This window comes from Osmia lignaria, chromosome 2 (genome assembly GCF_051020975.1).
Source record: "Osmia lignaria lignaria isolate PbOS001 chromosome 2, iyOsmLign1, whole genome shotgun sequence".
NCBI classification, from domain to species: domain Eukaryota; kingdom Metazoa; phylum Arthropoda; class Insecta; order Hymenoptera; family Megachilidae; genus Osmia; species Osmia lignaria.
In genome coordinates, this window is record NC_135033.1 from 8613480 (window position 1) to 8638577 (window position 25098).

Below are 25098 nucleotides of genomic sequence, written 5' to 3' on the forward strand. Positions count from 1 at the left end.
GATTCGCAAAATTGAAGGCGCACGCAAATTTCTACTCGTTACACGCTCCAAGTATTTCCACTTCCGTCGAGATAAGAGCCCAGGAAATTGGCTTCCGTAAAATACGAGAACGATTAAGAATCAAGTTCGTAACGGTGACATACTTAAGTGTCAAACTCTTCGATTTTCCCACGTCCGTTAATCAGTTTCGAATGATCGATGAACCTTATCGTTTCTCAATTAGCTATTGCCCGTCTAATGCGTTCCATCGATCGATCGCTTCCTTTAATCGGCATATCGGGTTACTATCCTGCAATAATTATCCTCTTCCATTAACTCGAAGGACAGGATACGCGTAATCCTTTAGCCTGTTGATTATCGACCGGGCGAAAGTTGCTTCTCCTTAATTTCTTAACTAGAGACGACGACGAGTTATAAAACTTTGAACAATGAAAATTTCTAACGGTTCGAGGAGAGAATAAACATTCGTGTCTGGAGACAAAGGAGGCGAGAATCGAGTGGAAAATATACGTGGCTAATCGACGGTACGAAATCGTGCTGGAACCGTTGTTGCACGCCGTGTCCATTATCCGAGGCGTAACTGAGCAGCGGTGAAATTACCGGTAGCCAATTATCCTCGGTGACTTACGAGCCAGTAATGCTGTAACGACGAATTAATTGATCGGTCTACCCGGTGTTCCATACAGCCTCATCCTGACAATGACGCGTGGGACAGGATTTTTCAATTTGAAAATTCTCCGTTACTTTTGTCTATGCGCTGACGTAAAGGAGATGAAAGGAATTAATTATTATTTCTTCGGTTCGGTTCACCGGCTTGCCGTCGTTTCTCTTCACCCGTTGAATCAGGCTCGTTAGGTTAGAAATACAAGGCCGCTTACAATTATTCCGGAGCCAGTAGGTAGCTCGTTTTAAAAATAAATCGTTGACATGTGACTAGCTGAGATGAAACGAGACAAGGTGGTTGTTCAACCCGTTCGATGGTAAATTTAGATAATTAATTTAAGATAGTTTCATAATTGTAAACACATACTTTGAACGTTGCATTTCAGTCGTAACTAACGTTCTGTTTCGCCCACGTAAGTATCAACGGAGGTTGGTAATTTACGCAATAAAACCGAACGTGTTCACGTTCGAAGCCGATCGACGCGTATTTTCGACTGTCATTGATCTCGTCAACAAACGAACATAAACTTTTGATTTACGAGGGCGAACGCCACTCGATACGAAATATGACTTGGACCGATTAGCCAATAAGCAAACTGGTAATCTAGTCGTTTAGCTATTTATCTCCGTTCGAAACTGCGCCACGTGTTCGGGTATTTATAGGCATCTCAGTTGCCAAATAGTGACGGAAGTGGACCGATCGGAGGTATCCTCGTGACTACGCTTTCCGGCCAAGCTGGAGCCGCGTATCCTCGTTAAATTACGCTGACTTTGAGCGTTTTACGAGGGTATCGCGTTTTCGACGAGCACGTGGCTCTAATGCACCTTAACTGCGTCCTAAACATCCCTACTTAACGCGCAATATGGTGCAGTTGCTTATGCTATCGGTTGCATCGAAGAAAGCCGAAGACTGAGGAGTCGTTTGGCAAAGAGCTTGGCGTAGAACCGGTAGCCGTGGCTCCCTGGGACGATCGGGCAGGCGATCGCTCGAAACTCGAGTCACGCAGGCTGCCGACACACCGACGCCGATCCGCTTGTGCGTCCTCGCAACCCATTCGTGAGTCATTCCCTCGCGAGCTGGCACTCGCTTGCATTGCGTACGCGCTCAGCTCCGTTCCTATACCTTCTGGCGACTCGAAACACACGCCACCGCGTGCACGTGCTTCACGCAATATGCGCCAGTACAGGGCTGGCGAGCACCGCGCTAGTTTCTTCCTCGACTTTTCTCACCCGCGCTCGACGGTATCCGCCTCGCGTATTCTTGGCACCTGTCTCCACCACCGAACCACATTCGTCATCAGTTCTTCCAAGCTCGTGTCCAGGCAACGCCGCGTGTCACTCGCTAGATTTCGGGCAAAGTTTCTCGGCCTGTCACGATGAAAACTCGTCGCCGTTCAAGTGTATCGCACGATTAGAAGTTCGTTTCGTATCTGCCGGAGATTGGTGCGTGTTCTACCTGTTGCGCCACCCGTGTAACTGCAAGTGTGCGAGAAACCGTGCTGATTTAATTAGGGCCTCGTTTCATTCCATTACCTGTGCTGTGGTAATTCGATTTTCAGGGTGGTTTCACGAATAGGGGTATCATTTATGACAGTAGAAACGTCAATGCCTGGTCAGCCATTGTATTAAGTATAAATTAATTTAACCGAGTGTCACTTAGGGTAAGAGTAATCTTCATGGGTTACCATGAAACGTTCACTCTGAACTAAAGAATTTCTCTCGAAACAAATCTATATTTAAATCTCGAATTTGTTTTTTACACGTGCGTAGGTATCTTTTATTTCCATGCCCGCATTCCTTTCAAATGCAAATTCGGGTATTTTTCTTTTTCAAATCGGAAGCAGTTTCCGGGAAAAGTTAGTAGAAACATCTTTTCTTAGAATCACGTTCAAGTATTTCCTAGACCCTGGCGGAAGAAACTCTCGTAAAAATCGAGCGTAGTTTTATGGACAATTGATATTGTATATATCGATTCTCAGTTAAAAAAAATTAAATGGTAACGATCGAACGTATTTCTGCAACCATTCGTGACACCCGAACGATGAAATTTTTCATTCTCAGACCTTGGATTAAAATAAAAAGAGCGAAGTCACAGTTAAAAAATTTTACAACGAGCTCACTAATGATATGTCGTTTATTTTGATGGAAAACTAGTTCACGGAGCTACTGGTTTCGATCGATTTAGATTGGAGCGAAAGGGCACCTGTTGCTTTGCTCTGCTCTGTTGCGCCTGATATCAAACAAGTTGCTCGGAATTCTGTTTTATAAGACTCGAGAATTCTCGATACGTCTCTAGAAATCTACCCCGAGCAACGATTAATTCTCTCAGTCTCTTCGGAGAAAACGTTCCATCGTTCATTCTTAATTATCCTGTCAACGCGCTAATTGCCACAGTAGAAACTGTCGTGTCTAGTACGACACGCTATAATATGAATTATTCGGGACACGAGTAGTCAATTTTTCAAGCAATCACACGTGAAATAGTTCTATAAATCTTTTGATTTATTAAGAGTAACACGTTATTACTCATTGCCTTGTTTCTTAAACTTCGAGAACCAAGGAACGAACGAACCTACTTTCAACTCTTTATTGTCGAGTCATACTGTTGTTTTGCATAGCAGCGTGCTGTTAAGTCATCGTCGTGTTTTCATTCCGTGCGTGGAATAAATACGAGGTTGACAAGCAAATTTCGCGACATTTCCTCGGACGTAGTTCGGCTCGGAACCATATCGCGATACACCCTGTGCAGTAAATATTTTCTTTCTTCGGGCAAAGATGACAGACCCTTCGGCGATGGTGTTGCAACCCGGCGTCGTTTCGACGCGTCTATTTTTACGTAATATTTCGAATTATCCACGGCGCGGACAAGCGAAATCTGCCTACAGAAACGACCTGGCTAGGTATGCAGGTCTAGTTATTTTGAGCGGGAAAACAGCGGGGAAACGATTAAAATCCCCCGTTAAATTCACTCGGTCTACCAGTTTTATTCGTCTCGCGTACAGACGATCTCTGTCCAGTCGAACGAGTTAAAAGTTTGCGGTCCGGTTTTGTACGCGGTTTAGACAAAAGTGTCACGAGGACATAAGCGGGTCGAATTTCGTAACGGGATGGAGTATTATCGGGTAGGGTACTATCGAATGACCGTGTGTACATGCTCCCTGTTTCGTGGGTCTATTTTAAATCAGGCCCACCTACCGCGTTTTCAAACGCAGTAAACGCTGATTTACAGCTACCTCGGCTTCCGAAAACACGATAAAAGCCTATTTTCGCTCGGCCGATGCCGACATCGGCCCTGGCCTTTTCAATGAAACACACGGTTAAGTACCCCAAGGGACCCTCGTGAACGTTGACACCGTAAAAATCAGGATAGAATCGCACCGAGAACCTTGAGAATCGTTCGATTTCACGCTCGCCTATTATTACGATCCCGTCGAACGATTCTCGGTCGATAATTACCAGGACGATTATTAGGCGCGACGAACCGCAGGTGCTCGAACGCGTGTGGGTCTGACACGTCGGTCACCCACGCGTCCTGCAGTGAGATCACCTTTATACTTTGACTTTCTTAGTCACGAGTGCTGTTCGGTGTCGTCTCGCGTGCGAAAGCAACGTCTTTTGTCTGTTTGGTCAGCCGCAGAAGCGATTGGAAAAGCTTAACGGCCAAAAACGATCTTTTACGACCGACCTCGCTGACATCATCGCTCCAAGTTACCAAAGTTGTAACCGTCGGTCAGGATGCGTCTTTTCCGGATATGCTACATAGATAGCTTTATGAAATCGTCCTTGTCCGTACATCGTCGGATGAAGCGTAAATTGATTAATCACTCCGGTAATTATGAGAGCCGTACCATGTTTCATTTGGTGTTTCGCGAACAGGGCAAACTGGAGCGAAGTATTTGTTAAACAATTTTCTATGTTTGGAATATCAACGAGTGGACACGTGATTCTAGATTTTATTTCACGACGGCTCGTTACGTACCTCGTTTCCACTGTGACTTGCTCGTTAGAAAGCGTTCGGGACGCGTGTAATTCGAAGTATAATTTCAGCGAAAGGGTAGCCAGTGACATTTCTGGCAAATATCGTGCTATAGGTGTCACGCTAGGCTACTAGAAAATCATTTAGCGAACCAGTTATAAGACGTTCGACAAACAAATCAGAACACGAAAGACCTTCTTCAAGGATCGTTCGACCTTTCCGTCGAAAGCAACGTTTCCTGACTTTTCCGTCTTGTTTTTCTACCAGGAATCTTCAGTTTTCTTACGAAGACACCCTGATCAAACGAAACGTTAAATCTCGCGGCAGAATTTGGCACCGATCTGATGTTGACCGGCGAAAAAATGCATTTTCCACGCGGCCCGTCCGTGGATATTTATTTATGCGATCGGATGCTCGTCGCGACGAAGAAAAACACCAGATGCGTACGGTTTCGCAGCCGCGAAATTAGTACGCGACACATTCTAAGCACATCAAAGCTCTATATTTAATATTCCACGAGGTAGCAACGTTTCACGCAGAACGGCACGCGGTTCCTTATTTATTTGGCTTAACAGTGAGTAAAGCAGCAAGAAATTTATTCACCATAAACTGGCAATAATTCGTTGGCTAGTAAACAGATCGATAATTCACCGGACTATGTACGGTTGTTTAAAACAAACCACTAAATTTCGAAGATCGATCGAACGAGCTAGTTGCACATCGTATGCAAATCCTTCCACGATTCGTCTTATTTATTGCTCGACGCTTGTTTCTGATTCCTTTCATCTGATAACGGGATGTTATTATATAAACAAGTTGGAAAATTGATAAAAATTTGACGAAACGGTTACAAGTTACAAGATCATGGTAATTTCCGGTGAGAAACGTCATTTCCATTAGCGGCTAACCGCGCGACAAGGTGGTGCAATAAAAGCGATCTTATCGTCAGCGAGTAAAGAGCGTTTACTCGCGCGTCAGGATCGTATCGGAGCGGTCGATCGCGTTTGCACTCGCTCGCAAACGACCAGATATCGCGACACGCGTTGCTTTTGCTCGAGCTGTGTACGCGTAATCACGTCGCGACGTCCGCGTCGTCGTCTTCGTCGTCTGTACGGGAATGCAGTGCGTGGGCGAGGAAAACACGCGAGGGATTAGAATTCCTCGCAAAAGCGCGTACTCCTTTTCGTTTCTTTATCTAAGAATAAATATATCACAAACACGCGAGTTATGTATTCGGATTCTTGAGTATATCTATTTTAAAGTTTGTTGAGTTACGAGAAGAACCAAGGGTGAATGACCCTATTAATTAAATCTCTGATTTTGATTCGTCTGTATCTTGGAAAAAAAAAAAAGAAATGTTTTTGCGTATTTATGGTAAGTAACATATTAATCGCGCGATACGTCTGTCTGATGGAAACGATCCTATGAATCCTTAGAGACGTCGGGGATTTTCATTAACGCTTCGGATTGCGACAGAACGAGCATTAAGTAACGCGCCATCGGCAGACGCTGATAAATTATTCTCATTAGATAAATTGAAAGACTGCCGGCTGGCGAGCCAACGCACGTAGGCGTTCATTCACTCGTCGATAATATTTTATACATACCGATTGCGACACTCGCGATACACGACGGATCAATTGTTTTCAAAGCGATGCGAGCAACGACGTTCCTTCAAAATCTTATCGAGTTCGAAACCGATGACGTGGGCATACCTTATCGTTCATAAGTATCCTCTTTATTTTTCAAAGAATTTATTTCTTATCGTAGATGAAAGATAATCGCAATTTAATTGCTCGCTAATGTTATCGTTACGCGTACCGAAACAAATTATATAATTATATTCAAAATGGACATATGCGGCAGGATATTAAGACACCATTAGTAAGCATGCAATTAGCGTCTTATCAAACTGAATTAGTCTACGTACGCCAATGCTATTTAAAGTTCGAAGGAAAAAAAAAAATGTTCATTTCTCTTTCACTCGATTATTCACAAAAGAAGCATTCTACTCGTGAATAACCGGTGCTATAGGATCATACTCCAGGGACACTCATAAATCACGAAGCGTGTAAAGTCGAGCGAATAAACCGTGGTGTCCGATCAGCTGGCATTGACAAGCTGCCTCTTCTTCTCATGTATACAATTTGTCCCATAACGTGTGGCCATTTTTAATAATTCCCATTGATAGATGGCAATGGAAAAATAATTGTAATTCGAAAATTAAGTCAAGTAGGTGAAAAGTTTAAATCAACATTTTTTGTTATTCATGTTTGATAAATCCTTCAGCGAAGTTATGCCCACACCTTATGGTAGAACCTGTACACGTATTCCCGCCTTCTTTCCGGACATGCGTGCGTGCGTGCATGCGCGTAATGTTCTCCATTTCTCTCAGCTTCGCTGTTGAGGTTGGGCTCTGTTTGTCTGATGCCGATCGTCGAGCCGAAGCGCTAAATTTAGAGCATGATCGACCGGTTGTACGCGCTATCGGGACAAATAACCGGGCGATAAAGTCATTCTCGCTGTCGGGAGCAAGCTGAGAGCCGACGCGAGCCATCGTCGCCTGTCAAATTTACTTTTTTTCGCGAGCTCGTCTGGCTCGCGCCTCGCCTCGCCGTACCGCCGCAGATTCTCCGCCTTTCAGCGGATTCAGTTTCGTTCGTGGTGCTTCTTCGTCGATCGTTCGACTAACTCTCGTACACCTCGAACCAGCAGGATCGTTTCGGGCCATTTCCACGTGACGGGCACGTGCGTTATTATAGAGCGAAGGGTGGGTTCAGCTATGGGTGCCAAACGGGACGGTTCGAGTTACGCTGTTTGTGCCTTTGGGAACGAGGATTTTCTCTCTTATAATCGGTGAGTCCATCGAACAGGTGAATTCGAAAAAGTATTCATTTCAAACGGAGAAGGTAGAAAATAAATGATAATCGAGTAGTTTCATTTAGAAATATTTATTATCGAACCTGACAACTGGCTCTGCGTTCCTCGTGCGAAGGGTTAATTTATCATTAGACATTCCATAGAAAACTTGTTCTCCGTGTACGTAGGATGTAATAACGTTTCAATCCGTCGTTGACACGAGTTGGAGAAAAAAAAACAAACCGAAACGTTAAGCCTTTAATTGGAAAGTCACGTTCCTCGTCGCAAGTGCTGTCGGGTTTCTCAGACGCGAATCCTTACGGGTCTAAGACTTCTAATTGAATTATCGAGCCGAAGAATTTCCGGAACGAACGGTCGTTCGATGGGGAACAGGTAGCAACTTGCTACTAGCAAGGGAGCGGAAGAAATACCGATCGCTTGTAAACCGTGACGAGAAGATATGCCTGTCACAATAGCCACGCGTTCTGTTTATTTGTTGTAACCGGCATAGAAACTTACTCCATTACGGAGATGGCTGGTTGCCAGACGATTAACAAAGTTGAAACGTGACAGAACGCGAACGCGTTCAACATTTGGCGCAACGAACTTTCGACTTTACTTTCGTAAATTTTCCTCGATGACAGTCAATTGTTACGAGTTATCAATGATATCGCAACGATTAGAATAAGATCTTAATCCATTCGTTCCGGCACGTGTAAATTTCACTGGAATTTTTAGTTTCAAGGAAAACGCATGTGTTTCTGATACCACTCCTCGTTTGAAATGTTAAACGATCTTCTAACACTAGGAAGAAAATTTTATTCATATATAAGCGTAAAGGGAAAAAAAGCTCCGTCATCGAAGTAACCGAAGCTACGTAGGCGAGAACCGGAAAGATTTTTTTCAGAAACGAGTCGACTTAAAATAATCGTGAAAGATAAAGTCGCTTTCGATTGTATGCAAATGCACGTTAAACGTTGTTTCGACGTAGCCTATTTAGAGGGACGATTGCGATGGTTCGGCGAGGCCGACGATAACGAGGTTATTCGTGTCTGATAATCCTTATCAACGATGGGACACCGCTGCCACTGTGTACTCTCAGTTGCTCGCGTTCGCTGCTCTCGTGAATACGCTGCGATTCTTCATCGCGATCAACGGGTTTCAAAGTGTTTCTTATCTGTCCCCATCTCTTAATTAACTTTTCGCTCTTCACTTATACCGTACGATAAACTTTTCGAATCCCAAAATTCCGAAATTCTAATATCCTTCAATTGAATCGAGCACTGTAACAGGCACGCTCGAATCGCGAATGATTAATTAAAACGCTCGTGTACCGTTTAAAAGTTGGTAAAGGAATATAATAAATTCTATCGGCGATTAGATCGGCGAAGCTGGGGATTGAATTCATTACGAGAGGAACGATTAGAGGCCAGCACAGCTGCCAGACACTGCAGAAGAGTCAAAGTCCGACCGAATGTCGAACAACAAGGTTTTCTCGTCGATTGGCCAATAACAGCAGCCAGCCAGCATCGCGATCGTTTCGGTTCGCTTCTATGTTATATGTACATACGTGTTCGAGTTGCGATTAGAGAAACGCTTTGAAACTCTTTGAAACGCTTTGAAACGGTTTTACAGCACGTCAAAAGGGACCGCGTAATCGTGAAACGGTGATTCACGTGACGGGAAGTACGTATACACCGTGTTACGAGTTCGGGCATCTTACAACTTCTAAATTAATCCTCAACGGGTGCGCGTAAATCGTCAACCAGGTGACTTTTGTCAAATCAGAGAATAACTTTACCCACGTGTTCTCAGTGTACAGAGTGTTTTCTCAGACTTTCACCGATCACATTATCACATTTAGCACCGAGGCTTTCGGGTGTAAACTATGTTACGGGTAGAAATTTCTGTCTAACGTTTCGTCAGGATTCTAGCCAGTTTCTTCGGGTATTCGGTGACGCACTGAAACTGGTATGCGGATCATTGACCACCAAATGGGTTTTGATTGGTCAGCTGGATCGATTAAAAAGAGGGGGAAGAATAGCGTAAAGTGTGACTATTCGATTTGTGCAATAATTGAAACGATAGGGTTAAGATTAATTTCTCATCAACGATGTTGAGAGTTGGCTCTGTAGTAACTTAGGATAATCGTCGCTCGTAGACTTTTACCTTTGAACGCAGCCACGAGCGATCGTGTAACGATGACATAAAGCGTGTACAATCCAGAACAACGGTGGTTCGTAATGAAAACCGTGGAGCGAAGGTCGTCTTCGTCGTTGTGGCTTCTGTCGCGAAGCGGATGGCGATGTGCCTTGACCAGCCAGTCGAAAGTCGCGCGCGGATCCGCGTGGAAGGTAGCTTAACGCGATCGATATCGTCATTTGACAAATTTTATTCCATATATAAACACGTGTTCGTCGGTGATGGTTTTAAGAATTCCGTCACGTATGTGATCGTGAATTCTGCAAAGATTCGCTTCGAATCGATTTCGCGATCGTGTTACCACTATCGATCGCTCAAGTTCCTTTCCCTCTTACTAAATTCATTTTGCCAACGACCGAAGGGTAATGCACCGATGCATACCATAATTGTATTAGGTCTCTGTTAAATTGGTACACTGGTAATCGTGGTTACTCGCAGAGGATTTATCTGGAAGTTGTCGTGACTCGTTGCACGGCGAAACGATCGTGTCACGCGTTCTTTGACGACTCGACAACGAGACAGCAGATTCCATAACTGCATTAAGTTAATTCGATTTGCCAGCCAACGAGACGTTCAAGCCAGCTGGCCTCATTCAACCGCTTATGGTTTCAGTGTTGTCGCGCTCGAAGGTCGGTGCTACCTCGTGATTCTCTTGCAAGGGAAAAGAAATCGAGAATAATCAACTGTTTTCGAACAATAAACTTTTGTTCATCGCGAGCTACGTGATATTCGGTGAAAGAATTTCGTTAGTTTTCAACTGGTTTCTCGCGAGTGCCGGCACAATGGTTTGGGACGACGGACTATCCGTGAGGGAGTTGACCGAGATGAGGAAGAAAACGCCGCAGTTTCCCTCGAGAGAACGGAATTTCGCGATGAGGAGACGAGGAATACGAAGAGGCTTCTCGTTGAGCCTGGGTAGCGCATCCCCGATCGCAGCACCGCCACCCAATACTCGCGAGGAAGAGGGTGCTGATCGGAATCAACGCGATTCTTGCAACAATAACGTTTGCAGACAGTAAGGACATACTGAAATTCGCCATTTTCTACCATAGTAATTTCGACCAATTAATCGTATCGCCGTTTTCCAAATCAATTACAGATCAATTAAACCGTTAAGTAATTGAAAAACTTTGTTAATAGAAATGAATCGTCGAGACAGATTTGGAAATCGACGAGCACGGAAACATAAATAATTTTCGCGCGAAATAATTCTGATCTCGTGAATGAAATGGAGAACTGTTAGGATGAAATACAGCGGGTCGTAAGTGGGTTGAGATACGACGTGTCCAAGCGTGTAAAGGTCGCCAGCCATTTTCGTTGATTTAATGGGGTCATTAAGGAGATGTTCTCGTTGCTACAGGGAACGGAGACAATAGTCTGTCCACTTTTCACGCTTCGTAAACTTGTCCCTGACTTATCGATAACAACACGAACATTCTTACTCGACTTACACATTTTTTGTCCCCCATTTCCATGAACCTCTCGCGGAGTAATAAGAAACTCTTTCAATAGTTTTGTTTTTCTTCAATGTTAATCCTTACGCACGACGTTGAAGAAAGTTATTAGAAAAGTTGTTGGCTGATTTTCGTTCGAATTTATCGTGATTCGAAGAAACCTTGCAATAGTGTATCATCGAGTACGCGAGCCGATAATCGTGTATGCTTACGCAATTCGAATTACTCAGAGACGAAATTCTCTTTCGAACATGTCCAATATCGACGTTCCAGGTTTCTCGTGATTACATTGCTGTTCGCTTACGTGATTCATGACGTTGCTAATCGATTTCGCAGACCCATGATGTTTCCAGTGGAATCGTTATTCTATTAATCATCGTCAAATTGCGTCAATGAGCCTGAGAAAATTTGGACACTCCTTGAACGAAGCGTGGAAAGTAAGTGAAACGAGTCAAGCATTAAGACCTATCAACTGCTGAGTATTATAATATTCCTCGGAAGAAGGAAATAGGAAACGGAGCGAGGATGTCGGTCTGTGTAATTTCACGGTGTCACTGATTGCAGAGGAATAAGTTTGTTATTACAATGTCGTATCGTGACTTATTCACGGCGAACGCATTAGAAATCCGCGGCCAGCCAAAATATATGAGCTCGTCAGATAAATCTTCGTCGTACCAGAATAAGCCACCGAATCATTGCCAAGGTAATTCTTGCAGTTCCTATTCCTGGTAACCTTCGATCACGTCGATCACGTCCAATCTATCCACGTAAATCTCTCTACCTTAACGTTCTTTTTTTATCCAACAAAAGTCCGCCGATTGCCTGTTGCTCGTTCGTCTCTTTCCTCTTCCTTTGTGGTCAACGATACGTAGGCGCGTGAAATAATTAACATAAACTCAAGGAGGATCGTTCCGAGCCGAAGGATCGGTCAAACGTTCGTTCCCAAGTTCTCCTCTATCGAAAATCCAAAAACGGAATCGCGTATTTGTAAGTTTGACGCGTTCTCAAGATGGGTCATCGTTAGCTCGAACATGCCAAAAACTTCACGGTTTGTGTCACGCTTTCGTCGCAATTCTGCGCAGCTTTTTGACACGCGCTTACCGTAATCTCTATATTAACGTTTCTATTTTATTAACCTGGTACGCGAGCAACCGTTGAATCGGTGTTCGAAATTGTTTGTCGAACGAAAAACACGATCGAATTCGTGTAATCGAAAATGCTGACATTGTTGTCGATGATTGAACACGCTCGTTGACCGCGGCAAAATGCCACGGCGTCGTTTTACACGGCAAATTGTACACCTGGTACCTTGAAATTTATGTATTCCTTAGAGTGTGCAAAAACTTGTGCCTCTTTTTTTTCACGTCTATAAAAATGGAATTACTTTTTGTCTTGAGTTGAAAAATGATATCAGTTAACAGGTTGAAAAGAAAAAAAAACATCTCTGTTTTCATCGACACCCATCGCTTAGTAACACGATTCCTCGCCTGGTTACCTCGTTCTACACCCTTCCTGCTGACACCAATTCTCCCCAAGGGTTCAGTGTATCAACAAGATCAACGGTAAAAGGGAACATCAGATCCTTCATTCACCCTCGTTATTCGTATTCTCCCAACAGGATATTGTTCCAGGAAAAGGCTGGAAAAATAGTGATTCATTCGTTCAAATATTTCCTTGACGTTTTGCAGGAAATATCTTATTCCGAAATGAAAAACTTTCTTTTCTTTCGAATAACGCGCGTAGGGTGGAATGACGAATCGGTAGGGTTGACGCGGATCATATCTAATTCGACTCGTTTCGATTGCAATTCTCGACAAGGTGGGAGCTTCTTGATCCGTCGAAGCTTTCGACGACACCCGAGGGTTTCGCGTCGTTCGCGCCTGCGCCACCGGCCACCACTGTTTCTCTTGCCACCCGGTATTAACTATAGGTATACACACACCTACCTACGTTCTCGTCGAATCTCATGGCGCCAGTTTGAAGTACGCTCCTCCTGCGTATGCACTCTGTTTTCCTTGCTTCGCGGACCATTCTTGCAATTTCAAATTTCCCGCGCTCCAAACGAAAGCGCGCGCGCCTGCATTCGATTCACCCTTTCATCGCTTTCGATTAGAAAGTGTTTTTCTATCAGTGACAACTACGAAGATTGTGCTACCATTGTTGGTTACTTTAGTGGAACAGATTTGTGCGGTGTTCGTTGAAAAATATTCCTCTGTTACGATTCGTATCGCAAAGGTTCTAATTAACTTTTTTTTTATTTATATCATTTTATGTATTTGCACAATTGACGAAATTAACGAGAAAAATTCCGGGAACGATGGAAACCTACGAGCAGTAATTAGTTTGTATTAATTAAAAATAGTGAAATTAATGCAAATTATTCGTTTGTTGTTGAAACGTTCGCCTCGTGTAAAGTTCGAGGTAAATGGAAACGATAGTAGGTGCTGCCTCTTCAAGGTTTTACCGCCTATTTTGCTCTACATATATTTCCATTAACATTCGTGTTCGATGTTTAGTTGTTGTGGTAAAACATGAGTTAGGATAAAAGCCTGGTAGATAGACGAAACAAACCAGGGGTTTGAAGACGAAACAACGTGCAAAATTCGTGTTATACCACGACCAAGTTATTTTCAACGACGAGCGTCGCCCGTGGCTTATATTTATATAACGAGGATTTATCTAATTAATAGCCATTAGCTGGGTTATACGATCTCGATAACAGAGTTTGAATTACTCGACACGTGAGACGCGTTGTCTTAGAGTAGAAAGCTTCCGGTTGTCTTCCTTTCGATTCTTAACACCTGTTCGTGCTTTTCACGAAACGTTGTTTATTTGACTTCTTTTTTTTTTTACTAGAAAATGCTGAAAAAAGTATTTATTTTATATTCCTAAGACACGATAGTATTTCAAACATCGCAATACGATGAACCATAGTATTACTCAACAGAAGATAAACTTCTTATCTATTTGCTTTTTTAATTAAGATACAACAAAATGCATCGTAAGATTGATACGCTATTCAGTATTGCCTCGTGTCTTTTTGTGAAAGGAAGTATTTAAAATGAAATGGAGTTTGAAATTAAATTTAAATGTACGTTATCTGAGTGGTCCATCGTTTAAGAGTTAATTTTGCAGCGGGACGACAGGTGATGTCCATCGAACCGACGAAAATACTTCCCTTCCTATTAGTCTCTGTTCTTGGCGAACGAATTCGTTTGGGTGCAATTAAACGGCCGGCTAACTCTAATCCGACCAACCTCTGTCCTCTTTCTCTTCGTTTTTTTTTCCTATCTTTGCTGGTGTGCGGGGACGAGTAAACGAGCGATGATTCACCTGTGAGGGAATAGTCGGATTCCAGGTAAAGCCATTTCTGAAATGGATGAAAGATCGTTGTTCAGCGTCACTGGCTCTGATTATATTAAGCCATTAATGCCCAGATATATCGTATGAGCGTATGTCGAACGTTATTAGCTCTTTTCCTTCACGCTTACGTCAATTCTGTTTCGCGCACGTTGCTCGCTTGCAACGCACGCCGCTGTCTAACGCGTTATTTATACGTTCGAGCTACCAAACGGTTGGCCAACGATCGAAATTCATATCGAATCTTGAAAAAATAAACAAAAATTTCATACATCATTTTTTACACCCTCGAAAACACCGATTTTTATTAAGTTAATCTATCAATTGACGATTAATTGCTTATCGGGCGAAGGATCTACCTACAAAAAAGTGTCTAGAATTTTTACAATTTATCGCAGGCAATATTTCAAATCAAATGTTTTTGTAGAGTCTCGAGTCGATAGAGTGCAGCGTAAAGAAAGGCAAGTTCTTTCGTTCTGTTATCTCTAATGTCGGATTTGTCGAGATAATCCAGACCCTACAACGTACAGCACTCCGATTTTATTGGTTCGACTGCGACCATGAAAATCTGTACTAAACTAAAAGTATGTATCATTGAAATCGGGACAGTTTCGACGAGACACTTTTAAAACAACCGGTATTGACATAATTCGATCTTCTCCTTTTTCATCGAAACGACACACGCGGTTACCTAGAGGATCATCCTCCCTATAAATAACCACGTGACTTGGTGAACCGTGGCGATTTCCGCAATGAAAATAAATCCACGCGTCGGCTCGTACGGTCCGCCTGTGGCCACGGCTGTCCATTCGCCTGAATCCGTAATAATTTTTCCGTGAGATAGCTCGTCGATGATAAAACAAACTATCCGCTCGCATTCGGGCAGAATTATAAACTCCTTTAGCGAGAAATTTTCATCCGTTAAGTGGCCATTTCGCGATGTTGCTACAAACGTCAAGCTCGTTCAGCTTATTAATCGCTATTCATCTATCAGGAGTTTCAATTTTTTTTTTTCTTCTTTTTATCTTGCGAAGGATAGAGGGGAGAGAGAGAGAGTCGATTCAACTTGGCGACCGAATCAATGCGAACAATTTCACCGAGTATCAAATCAATTGGCCATCGGTGCCATTTGGCAACAGCATCGTTTCTCGCACACTGAAAGAAGAACGTTCGTTCGTCGCTTTCCATCGTTCGTTCATCGAGATTAGCCTTGTTATTTTTTTTCTTTAGAAAGTTCGTTCGCGCGTGACTTTTCCAGAAATTCATCGTCCGTGAGGAAGCATCGTGCATTCTGCCGTGCAGTTTCCCCATTTTCACCCGGTCGAACGAACGGGCAGCGATGTCCCGATGACTCAGACTCGGCTGCACCTGTGGCTCGAAGAGCATCGCGAGGAACGACCAGAGATCACGCTCGTTCGTGCTGGACGCACACCTGAAAATCTTCGGTGAAAGTTTTTGTGGATCAGAAACGATGAAGTTGGAAGGTTCAGAGTGGAAAGTGTCATCCTGAACGACCAACTAGAGAGGCGTCGCGCGACGCCTACGTTAACCTCGAAGAGCAGGATGAGTCCGAAAGGACCCAGCCAAGAGGAGCCAAAGATGGAGGTGAGGGTGTCGTGCGTGACGGCACCCGGTGCTGAACCTCAAGGGATCAGAGTGAAGATTCCGGAGCCGAAGAAACGACCGATGAGTCCACCTGTTCAGGAAAGCATGCGTGCCAGGTGTCCTTCGGTACCGGAGAAAGACTTTTACCGAAAAGCATCGTCGTTGGATCGAAGAGACAGATATCCAACGTTGTCCGGTGCTGAGATCAAAAGAGGATTGATTCCTGGTGGTGTCGATATTCCACGTGGCAAGAGGAACCCGATGCTCGACAGGAAAAATCGATTCCCAACGATTTCTGGAGCGGAATTGAAAAGGAGCCTCGCTATTGGGAAATGTCCTTTGGAAGACGGGCTGGACCTTAGTTTGGCACCTTGGCCAGGAATGAAGTGGGCCTGCGTCAGGGTGCTACATCTCTATTGCAAAGTCTTCGACCAGTTCGAGCTGTTCGAGCTGATCGTTAGGTAATTCATTGGATAATTGAGACGTACTCGAGGAATACCTTCGATTCTATCCTGGCTCGCGATTAATCAGTCACTCGTGACATTGTAATTGATAGATCGTTTACGAGGAAACACAATTTCTCTCTTCGACGGATGAGATCGGCATCGATTAAAATTCCGAAAGTCTCTATTAACGATCCAATTAATTAGTGTCACTGGGTAAAGAGAATTCCTGGATCCTCGTAAGTTATTATCGAAACACGTGTTTATTTGGCACGCGAGACATCGCGAAAGCCCAGAAGCAGAAATCCTGTTCGTACATTCGACACATTTCATTCGATCGATCGTAGACCCATGTAAATCAAATTACCCTCGTTTACAACCAGTCGTGCTAGTTTACGTTCGACATCCACACCCGTTGGCAATTCCAGCCTTCGCGACGATTCGAACCACTCGTTCTCTTTTTCTCTCGGTGTTGCTGTTCCTTTTTCGGACCAGCAAACGGTGAATAAAACTCAACGATGGCAGCCTCGATTTTTACATTTTTCCAGATTCCACTCGAACGGCACCGTTTACAAGCATTACGCTTGTACCACCCATCGTGGAACGTCAGGACAAATCGCTCGGTTTATATATCGTCCAGGAAATTAATTGCGCGAACCAAAGGACGCAAATAGTCGCGCGTGACACCGCTGACTCTTCATAAATTATTTTCAGGAAACTTTTATGCTAGTCTGCCCTCTTTCAACCGGATTTTTCTTCATCTTTTTCGAGACGTGTACGCGTTTGAACGATGCTCAGAGTCGTGGTTCATATTTTTTCGTTTATTGGACAATCGTAGAGATATTCTGTAGAGTTAATTTCACGAGTGTCATCTACGACATCGAGTCGTGAATTCGAATGAATTACGGTCCACGTGTGAGTATTGCGTTTCGCGGGGTTAACGAGGCGTCAACGTTAATTTGCGTCCACCCTTTGATGGCAGGACGCGTTCTCAGAGCTCGTAAAGCATCGTCAGGACGCGACGAGAGAGAAACAGGGATTCGGCGTTATCGTCGCCCTAACAAGGATACAGAAAGGTAGAAGCAAAAATTCTTGATCGTTTAAATGCTCTTTGCGAACGGCGAGTTACGGTCCGATGGCAAACAAGGTGACCGTTCCACTGACATTATGGTGATGACATTATGGAAGGCGGTTCGGTTATGCCCCGAGGGGATAATTCTTTGAAAGGTTCTCGTGAATTCGTTCCTCCTGAAAGAATCTTTCTTCCTTTGACTGACGAGAGTTCAAAGGAACGAGTTCAATCTCCAGAGATGATTGGAAATCGACGAATCATCGATCGAAATATTATTCTGCTCGATCGACCAGAGTCAGGTGTCGAATTGCAATGGTTCGCGAATATATCTCGAAAATTTTTACGTCGACCCATTAACACATCCGTTGCCACTGTTAAATTTAACGAGCTCTCATCCGCGTTGATCTAAGTTACCCCGTCCCGTTCGCTTGGTCCCCAGTAAAATCAGATTTCGTGAATTTACGACCGTATCACCGACACCCACGACTATGCTGCGACGCTTTATTTTCTTTTTTCTTTTTTTTTTTTTTCTCTTCCTGTCCTTCCCCTCGAGGAAATGCTTCTCCATTGGTCCTCGTATCTGGTACCCCTTTATCGTCCGACGGTCGGCGACGAGTGCAGAAAAGGGAAGCTCGTATTAACGACGACCTTCGATGCGACGACATCCGGAAGGGTGCGGTGGAGCAGCGATGAATGCCAACTCGGCAAATGCATCCCCTCGATTATACGATTGACGTTCGATCGAATCGTTGCCGTGTTACACGTGGGCGACGGGAATTAGAAGCGTCACTTTTGCGCAGTGAACTTTTCTTGCGGCTATTCCTGACGTTCGGAATCGTATAGCGTTGTAATCGCAGATTGCTGAAAGGAAAGTTTTCTTTTTTTCTTTTTTTATTCGCGAAAACTTGGATTATTTATGGTTAAGAGTATAACACAAACCAGTGTGTTAAGAGGTTCTTCCGTCAGATCGAACGAGGATCCAGGAAGATAAGAGACGGGAATGGGCGCGCGGTCCAAAAAAAGACGATGATATTTGCATTAATTAGAGGATAGACGGACAGGAAGCAAGCGTCCGCCTCCAAACGCAGTAAAACTCGATTAGAGGTTCTGTCAGAGACGAGGCGTATCCGGAGTTAATGAAAGACCAGGGGCAAATATTTAACGTCCGTGATATCCTACGTTTAATAGATACGTTCAACAAGCTGTTAATGTCTGTTCCACGTAGGAACACCGAAATACCTTTCCTACATCAATCTTCTTGCGAAGATAAATCTGTTAACACCTTATCGATGTACGTTCACCTAATACTGAAACGCATAAAAATGATTCTCTAATAAACAGACAAGGAAAAGTTTAAGTTTCTCCACTCAGCACAGTGTAACCCATTCGCTACTATCTACTTCTCTATCTCTGATGGATTGATATTTTATTTTTCAGAAAGAATTGCACGAGTTGCAAATGTCCTCGAGAAGCACACGACGTATGCCACGAAGAATGGGTGTCGGTCAGGTCTCGTTTAGGCCTGAAAGGCGAAGAATCCTCGTCCCCGTCTGTTTTCGATCCGAGAGCAAAGGGCCTCGCGTGGGCCCCACCTGGTCTCCCAGCTCACAAGGTAACCACCACCATTCGTCGGAACATCACGGCTTCCAACAGTTAATGGTTAATTTAATCGTGATAATTTCATCCGTGCCAGCCCCACCGCGTAGAATTCGTTTCCTGTTCAGTGACGCGAGGCTCGGTTTCGATTCGAAGCGCAAACATTCAATAAACATTCGGACGTATGAAATTTAACAATTGTCGGAAACGATCCGATCGAACACGTCGAGACAATACGAATCGACGTCTCTAATGAGACGTTGGCAATATCCAAGGACAGGGAAGCTTTATTTTAACCAGCGTTAAAATTTTCTGTAAAATTACGAATGCCGTAGATCCCATGAAATATACGACCGTCAAAATGTGAAGTGGTGGAATTTACGCGTATGCACGCACGTTTGGCACGCTTCCAGTTTGCAATATTTTTCAGAACCCTCGGGATGTATTAACGTGCAACGGGACTGGTCTTTATCACCGGCTTTACTCCATGATCGTTGTTCGCTCACTTTTACGATGTTGTTGTTGTCACAACGTGGCGTTAAAGGTTGTTACAATGATTTACGTTGATTTTTTTTCGTCGTCGTAGGTCGACGAATACTTTTCCATGCTGCCAGAGATTTCGGTGCCCAGGCTAGGGACACCGGGTGAACGATACAGGGACCGACAATTGGCGATTCAGTTGCCTAAGCAGGACTTGGCCAGAGCCTATTGTCGCCACTTGAACCCGAAACACGCCAGCAGTGCTGACGATTTCATGGCAGCGAGAAACGAAATCGCGTTGGACATTGGAAGTGTCCAGGAAGTGATCGAGAGAGACGTCGTGAGTGTTAAATACTTTTATTCCTTTCTAAATTAAAGAGAGTTAATCTAGACTCGAGTGAAATGCATCCCGACGTGTTCACAGGATTGCGGTGCATGCCATACGCCCATAAAATACGGCAGTCTTGCCGTATCAGCGAGCAAACTGGGCCTTCTTTATCACCCGACGTGTTTCCGGTGCTCAGAGTGCAAGGAACTCTTGGTAGACCTTGCTTACTGCGTGCACGACGACACCCTGTTTTGCGAGAGGCATTACGCTGAACAATTGAAACCTAGGTGTGCAGCTTGCGACGAAGTGAGTAAATATTAAATTCTATTCAATTTTATTTTGAGATTCCGGTCACCGCTGACACCCCTTGCACGAAACAGAAAAGTAGTATTAACCCGATAGTGGTCAGACAAGCTTACCGTCCGCTGTTAAGTAGCTATCGACCGTTGCTTCTCGTCTGCTTCGAAACATTTTTATCTACTGGAATCTTTTTTATCGACGGTAGAGTTCCTTCTGCAATATCGATACCCGAAACGCGCCTCGCTACGTCTTTTCAAATCATACCGCGGGAAACGTGAAGTATTTGATACAAAGGAAAATTAGAATTTTTTGTGTTATAATTAAAAATAAGACAAGAACATTAGAGTTTGATAGTTTAATTTTTTTTTTAAATCTCTCTCGAATTCTCGAGGTGATAAGTTGGCTTTCTCCAAATACGGTAACGCCTCGACAACGAAACATCGCGCGTTCCCTGCATCATTTCGGCATTGCTTTCGCATTAAGCAAACCTGAAATCTTGTTGGTTGACCCAAATGTACCGAGTCAGCTGTCAAGGTGCGCATAAATCGCCAAGGTTCGTGCCAAGCTCGACCATTTTACTGGTCGTAAATTTACGAGAATCGTTGTTTTCGGGCTTAAAGAACGATTCATCGGCGACGTTAACTAGCATCGGCCTGTCAATTAATTCCCCACGGACTTGAAAATACTTTTTACGCGATAAACGATCTCCAACCGGTGTTTGAATCTTCCTGTTTCCAAGAACCTTTTAAAATGTCCATTTCATTCTTTCGAAGGATTCTTTAACGCAATGTTTCATTGAGACATTGACAAACCGAGTGGCGTTAATTAGTTTGTACTGTAATGATAAATAATTTTGTTGGTTTCGCCAAAAATATTTAGAGCATAATGATATTAAGTGTCTTGGAATCGCGCAGCGTTGTCTCGCGGGAACTGGGCCGCTTTCGGCTTTATTTAGATGGACGGAAATAGGAATCGGGTAGGATAGAAGACGAACATCATACAAGCTTGTTCGTCAGCGAAGCTGCGCAACGCGAATTATGTTGTAGAAACTCGAATAAACCGACGACGATTTGGCGAAACACGCGGCCTTTTTACCTCCGTCAGTCGGCTGATTAATAAATCATTCTAACAGTTATCAATTTCTCTTCCAAACGAATGAATTAGCTAGAAATTTGTCTGTGTCTTCAGGTGTCGTTAAGAATTATTAAGGGAAGCCTTGACATACTTTGATTTCTTTCGAAATCGAATAACAAAATATCAAACATACAGCCGTTAGTTAAACGATCAGCATAGAACTAATGAAAATTTCTACGCGTTTCGAATACTCGAATTGAAACGATCCGTTGGTGTGGAACGCGGTTGCTCCGGAAGGCTGCGAAGCCTCAGCTGCCGCAGTTTGTTACCGCGTTTCACGTTCGTGTAACCCGTCTGAATTGGTTTTCTTCCAACCGGAAACCCAACGTTTAATCGTACCTGCGGCCGGTCAGTAATCTATTTTGATTTCTTGTCGAAGCTCCCACCACGAAGATCCTAGACTGTCCAGACACCAAGAACCGTTCTCGTCTTTTATTAGAGTCAGTTCAATTGGAAGCGAACGAAAGCTCGCGCAAACCGCGTGAATAATCGACAAACTGTTTTCTATCGGAAGAAATTTCCATACCGTCCATAATTTGCTTGGATATCTAGCGAGTTTCTTATCGGGATCGATACGATACCTGTCGATCTTTCACGTGTAACAGAAGGGTGGCCTCGAGTTTAGGGTAAGTTAGCCACACACGAGCCACTATACCCCGAGGACAACGACCCGACACCATCGACACCCTATTTCTCTGTTACAATAAAGTACAAAACAAACACGCATTCCTTCCTCCCACACAAATTTATACTCGTGACATATATAACCGATTTCTACGTACAGTTTGCCTTAAAAGTAAACACACAAATCAATTTACATATACAAATTATCTGATAGATATTCGTTTCTGTCAGAAACGAAATCAGCGTTTTAATTGTACGATGTCAATGAATGGTAGCCTTAGTTTTTCTCGGTTGTATCAATTTGGAAGCACCCTGTAGAATTCCTGAGGAAGACGCGTTGCCGAGATCCTGTCGATCGTTTCTGAATACGCTCTAAGCCTCGGACGAGAAACAAACGGTTTTTATTGAAAAGCATGGCGTAACAGTGACGCAATGAACCATTATAGAGTGGAAGAAGAGTCGTAAAATTTTATCTGGTTGTCTATTTCGAGCCCGGTGTTGGTTCACGTGTTTTACAAAAATCTTCGCTAGACCGATCAATTTTTCACCTAACAGTTTAACTGCAACGACGTGATTCCTCGGAGGTTGGGAAGGAGATTGTATGAAAATGAAAATGGTATTTCACAATTTCACGGTGTTTTCAGCTAACTCGAAGAGGTAGAAATAATTTATCGCGTTCTGGATTTTGCCGACAATTTATCACCGGCGTCCCGAAACAACGCAAAGGAGAATAAATATTAGCGGAGTTAACAGGAGAGACTTCGTCTGGCAACGTTACGCGATTCCAAGTGCCTTTTGGTTCAGTTAATTCACTGGGATTATCCTTCGTGAATTTCTCAGTGTTCGCGTATATAAAGCTTTAGTTTCTGCGATAGATTCTTATCGAACTATATCGGATAGTTGCGTTGCCACGAGACTCGTGCGGATTCGAAGAGGAGCAACCGAACGACCCGGAAGCGGTCAAGTGCAAAGACCTAGGGAGAATTCGTGGCTCGCGAACTATGCAACCCTTCGTTCACGTGACTCTCGGCTCGTGGCTGGGGGGGGGTGGCGATTCATTTAAGTATTTTTGCCGGATCAACGTGTCTTGATGACCCGAATTCGCGCCATTCATCTTCTAACGTTGCGACACCGACCTTCTATTTTCGGGTTCGATCCTCGTGTACACTATCAATTCCTGTTTCTTTTACGACCACCCATCACTGATGCAGTGATAAATAGTCTGATTCTAGCGGGTAAAACAAATGGAAAATGAAATTCGACGATAGATATTGTAGCGTAGAACACTGTTAGGGGATGAAAAGGTTTCTATGGAAATCTGATCGTCGTGCTGGTACGAAATGGAACGAAATAAAGGAAAGGTCGTCCTACGAAGTGAACGGCAGTCACGGTTGTTAAGTTTTCGAGCGATCTAATTCGGTCGACTCGCGAAGTGGCTTCGCAGAGATCCGGTGGCACGCTTTTCTCCGACCGTGGCACACACGTTCGATCATCGACCGAAATAACATTGGCATTGTTCCGTTTCCCTCCAGAGGAACCGGCTTTCGTGGCAAACAGGTCGACTAATTTCGACCCTTCATATCGGTGACCGTCGTCGCTCCTTCTACGGATCGATTCATCCATCCATTCCGCCTTTTATTCTTCTATTTTATTGTTTATCGATCGGAGTCGTTTTCTAGAAGTAACTGGTAGTACGCTTCCTAGTCGAATCACGCGACAAGGGTCAAGGTCCACCTACGATTGCTTGCCAAACGAAATGAGAAATTAATTCCATGATTCTGGATTCGTCAGTTACGAGGATGATATTCCAAAAATTTATCGTAATATAAAGGTGATGTATTTAAATCATTTGAAGAAACACTATTTGAAATTTCGCTGAAGGGATTTGAACTTGTGGATCGAAAAGAATTCTCTCCGGTTATTTTTTCTTTTCAATCTGTTTATTGTCAGAATAGGTATACATATAAATTTGTACACATGGTATTTGTACAATTGGGCGTTGTTCGAGTATTCTAGCCAGAACGAGACGAATGAAGTCGCGTTTTATTTTGGTTCCCGTCCCGATAGGTCGACGACGATACGTTTATTTCGAGCAGCAGTTGCGAACCAAGTGGTTTGCACGAGGATTACGCAGCCGTTGCGTTTTCTTCGCCATCGTACGGACCTTACGTCAGGATCTTTCATCTGACATGAAAAACGTCAACCTCCTACGTCTTCCCTGAATCATTTCATTCAGTGATAGCTTGAAGTTGTTTGTCTAAAAAATATTTCAAACAAACACCTACGAAAAATTTGCCAATTCCCTTGTCAATCGATTTTTACTCCTCGCAAAAATTGCATCCCACGAACAGCTATTTTGTATTTTTGAATACAGGTATCAATTTTCACGGGAAACGAATCGTTTCTGGGAAGAAACAATCGATCGGTACCCGTCGTTCCGACGTCGCGCAAATATAGATCATCGAGAGTTCGATAAGCTGACTCGGTATTTGGCTGTTTCGATATCTGGTTGGAAAGGGGCCAGGCTAGCGTACCGGGCGCAAAACGTGTATCGAAGATCGGCTGGACTGGTTGATTCGTAACCGATTAAGTAACCGAAATAAAATCATTCGAATGACGCCAGAAATTCGGCCACATAAACACCCAAGAATCTCCACCTCAGGCATGCTTGTTTCTCAGAGAAACAGCTGCTACCGTTCGCATTCCGAATCAGTTTCACCGATCGAATCGACGAGATGATTTTCATCCTTGAACTTTCTCCGTTTCATTGCGACGTTCAATGCATTTCGCAGAGAAAAAACAACATACACGTATACATACCTTCGTAATGTTTGGAAACACTGCAACTGACATTATGCCAACAAATGAGAAACAAACAATTCGAACATCACTTGAAAATTTGAACGCGAAATCATTATTTTCTACATAAATGATTAACGAGAGATGGTAGGCGTAGTTTGTTTAATGTCTCATCGAATATCCTTTGTACGCTACCATTTCTA

General features: G+C 43.7%; 1 protein-coding gene across 12 annotated transcripts in view; it reads left to right on the plus strand.

The window, feature by feature from the left end:
• Lmpt (four and a half LIM domains protein limpet) overlaps positions 1–25098 on the plus strand; it is a 63916-nt gene that overhangs the window by 22214 nt on the left and 16604 nt on the right. For 2 of the 12 annotated variants that reach the window (XM_034330223.2, XM_034330213.2), the window contains exons 3-5: positions 19072–19246; positions 19817–20050; positions 20135–20344. In XM_034330223.2, coding sequence (XP_034186114.2) covers positions 19072–19246; positions 19817–20050; positions 20135–20344 — 619 coding nt within the window. Of the gene's footprint in view, positions 1–7220; positions 7496–8599; positions 10716–16044; positions 16581–19071; positions 19247–19816; positions 20051–20134; positions 20345–21932; positions 22099–25098 lie in introns of those variants that run through there. The other 10 variants (XM_034330222.2, XM_034330221.2, XM_034330220.2 and 7 more) reach the window with 10 other exon arrangements.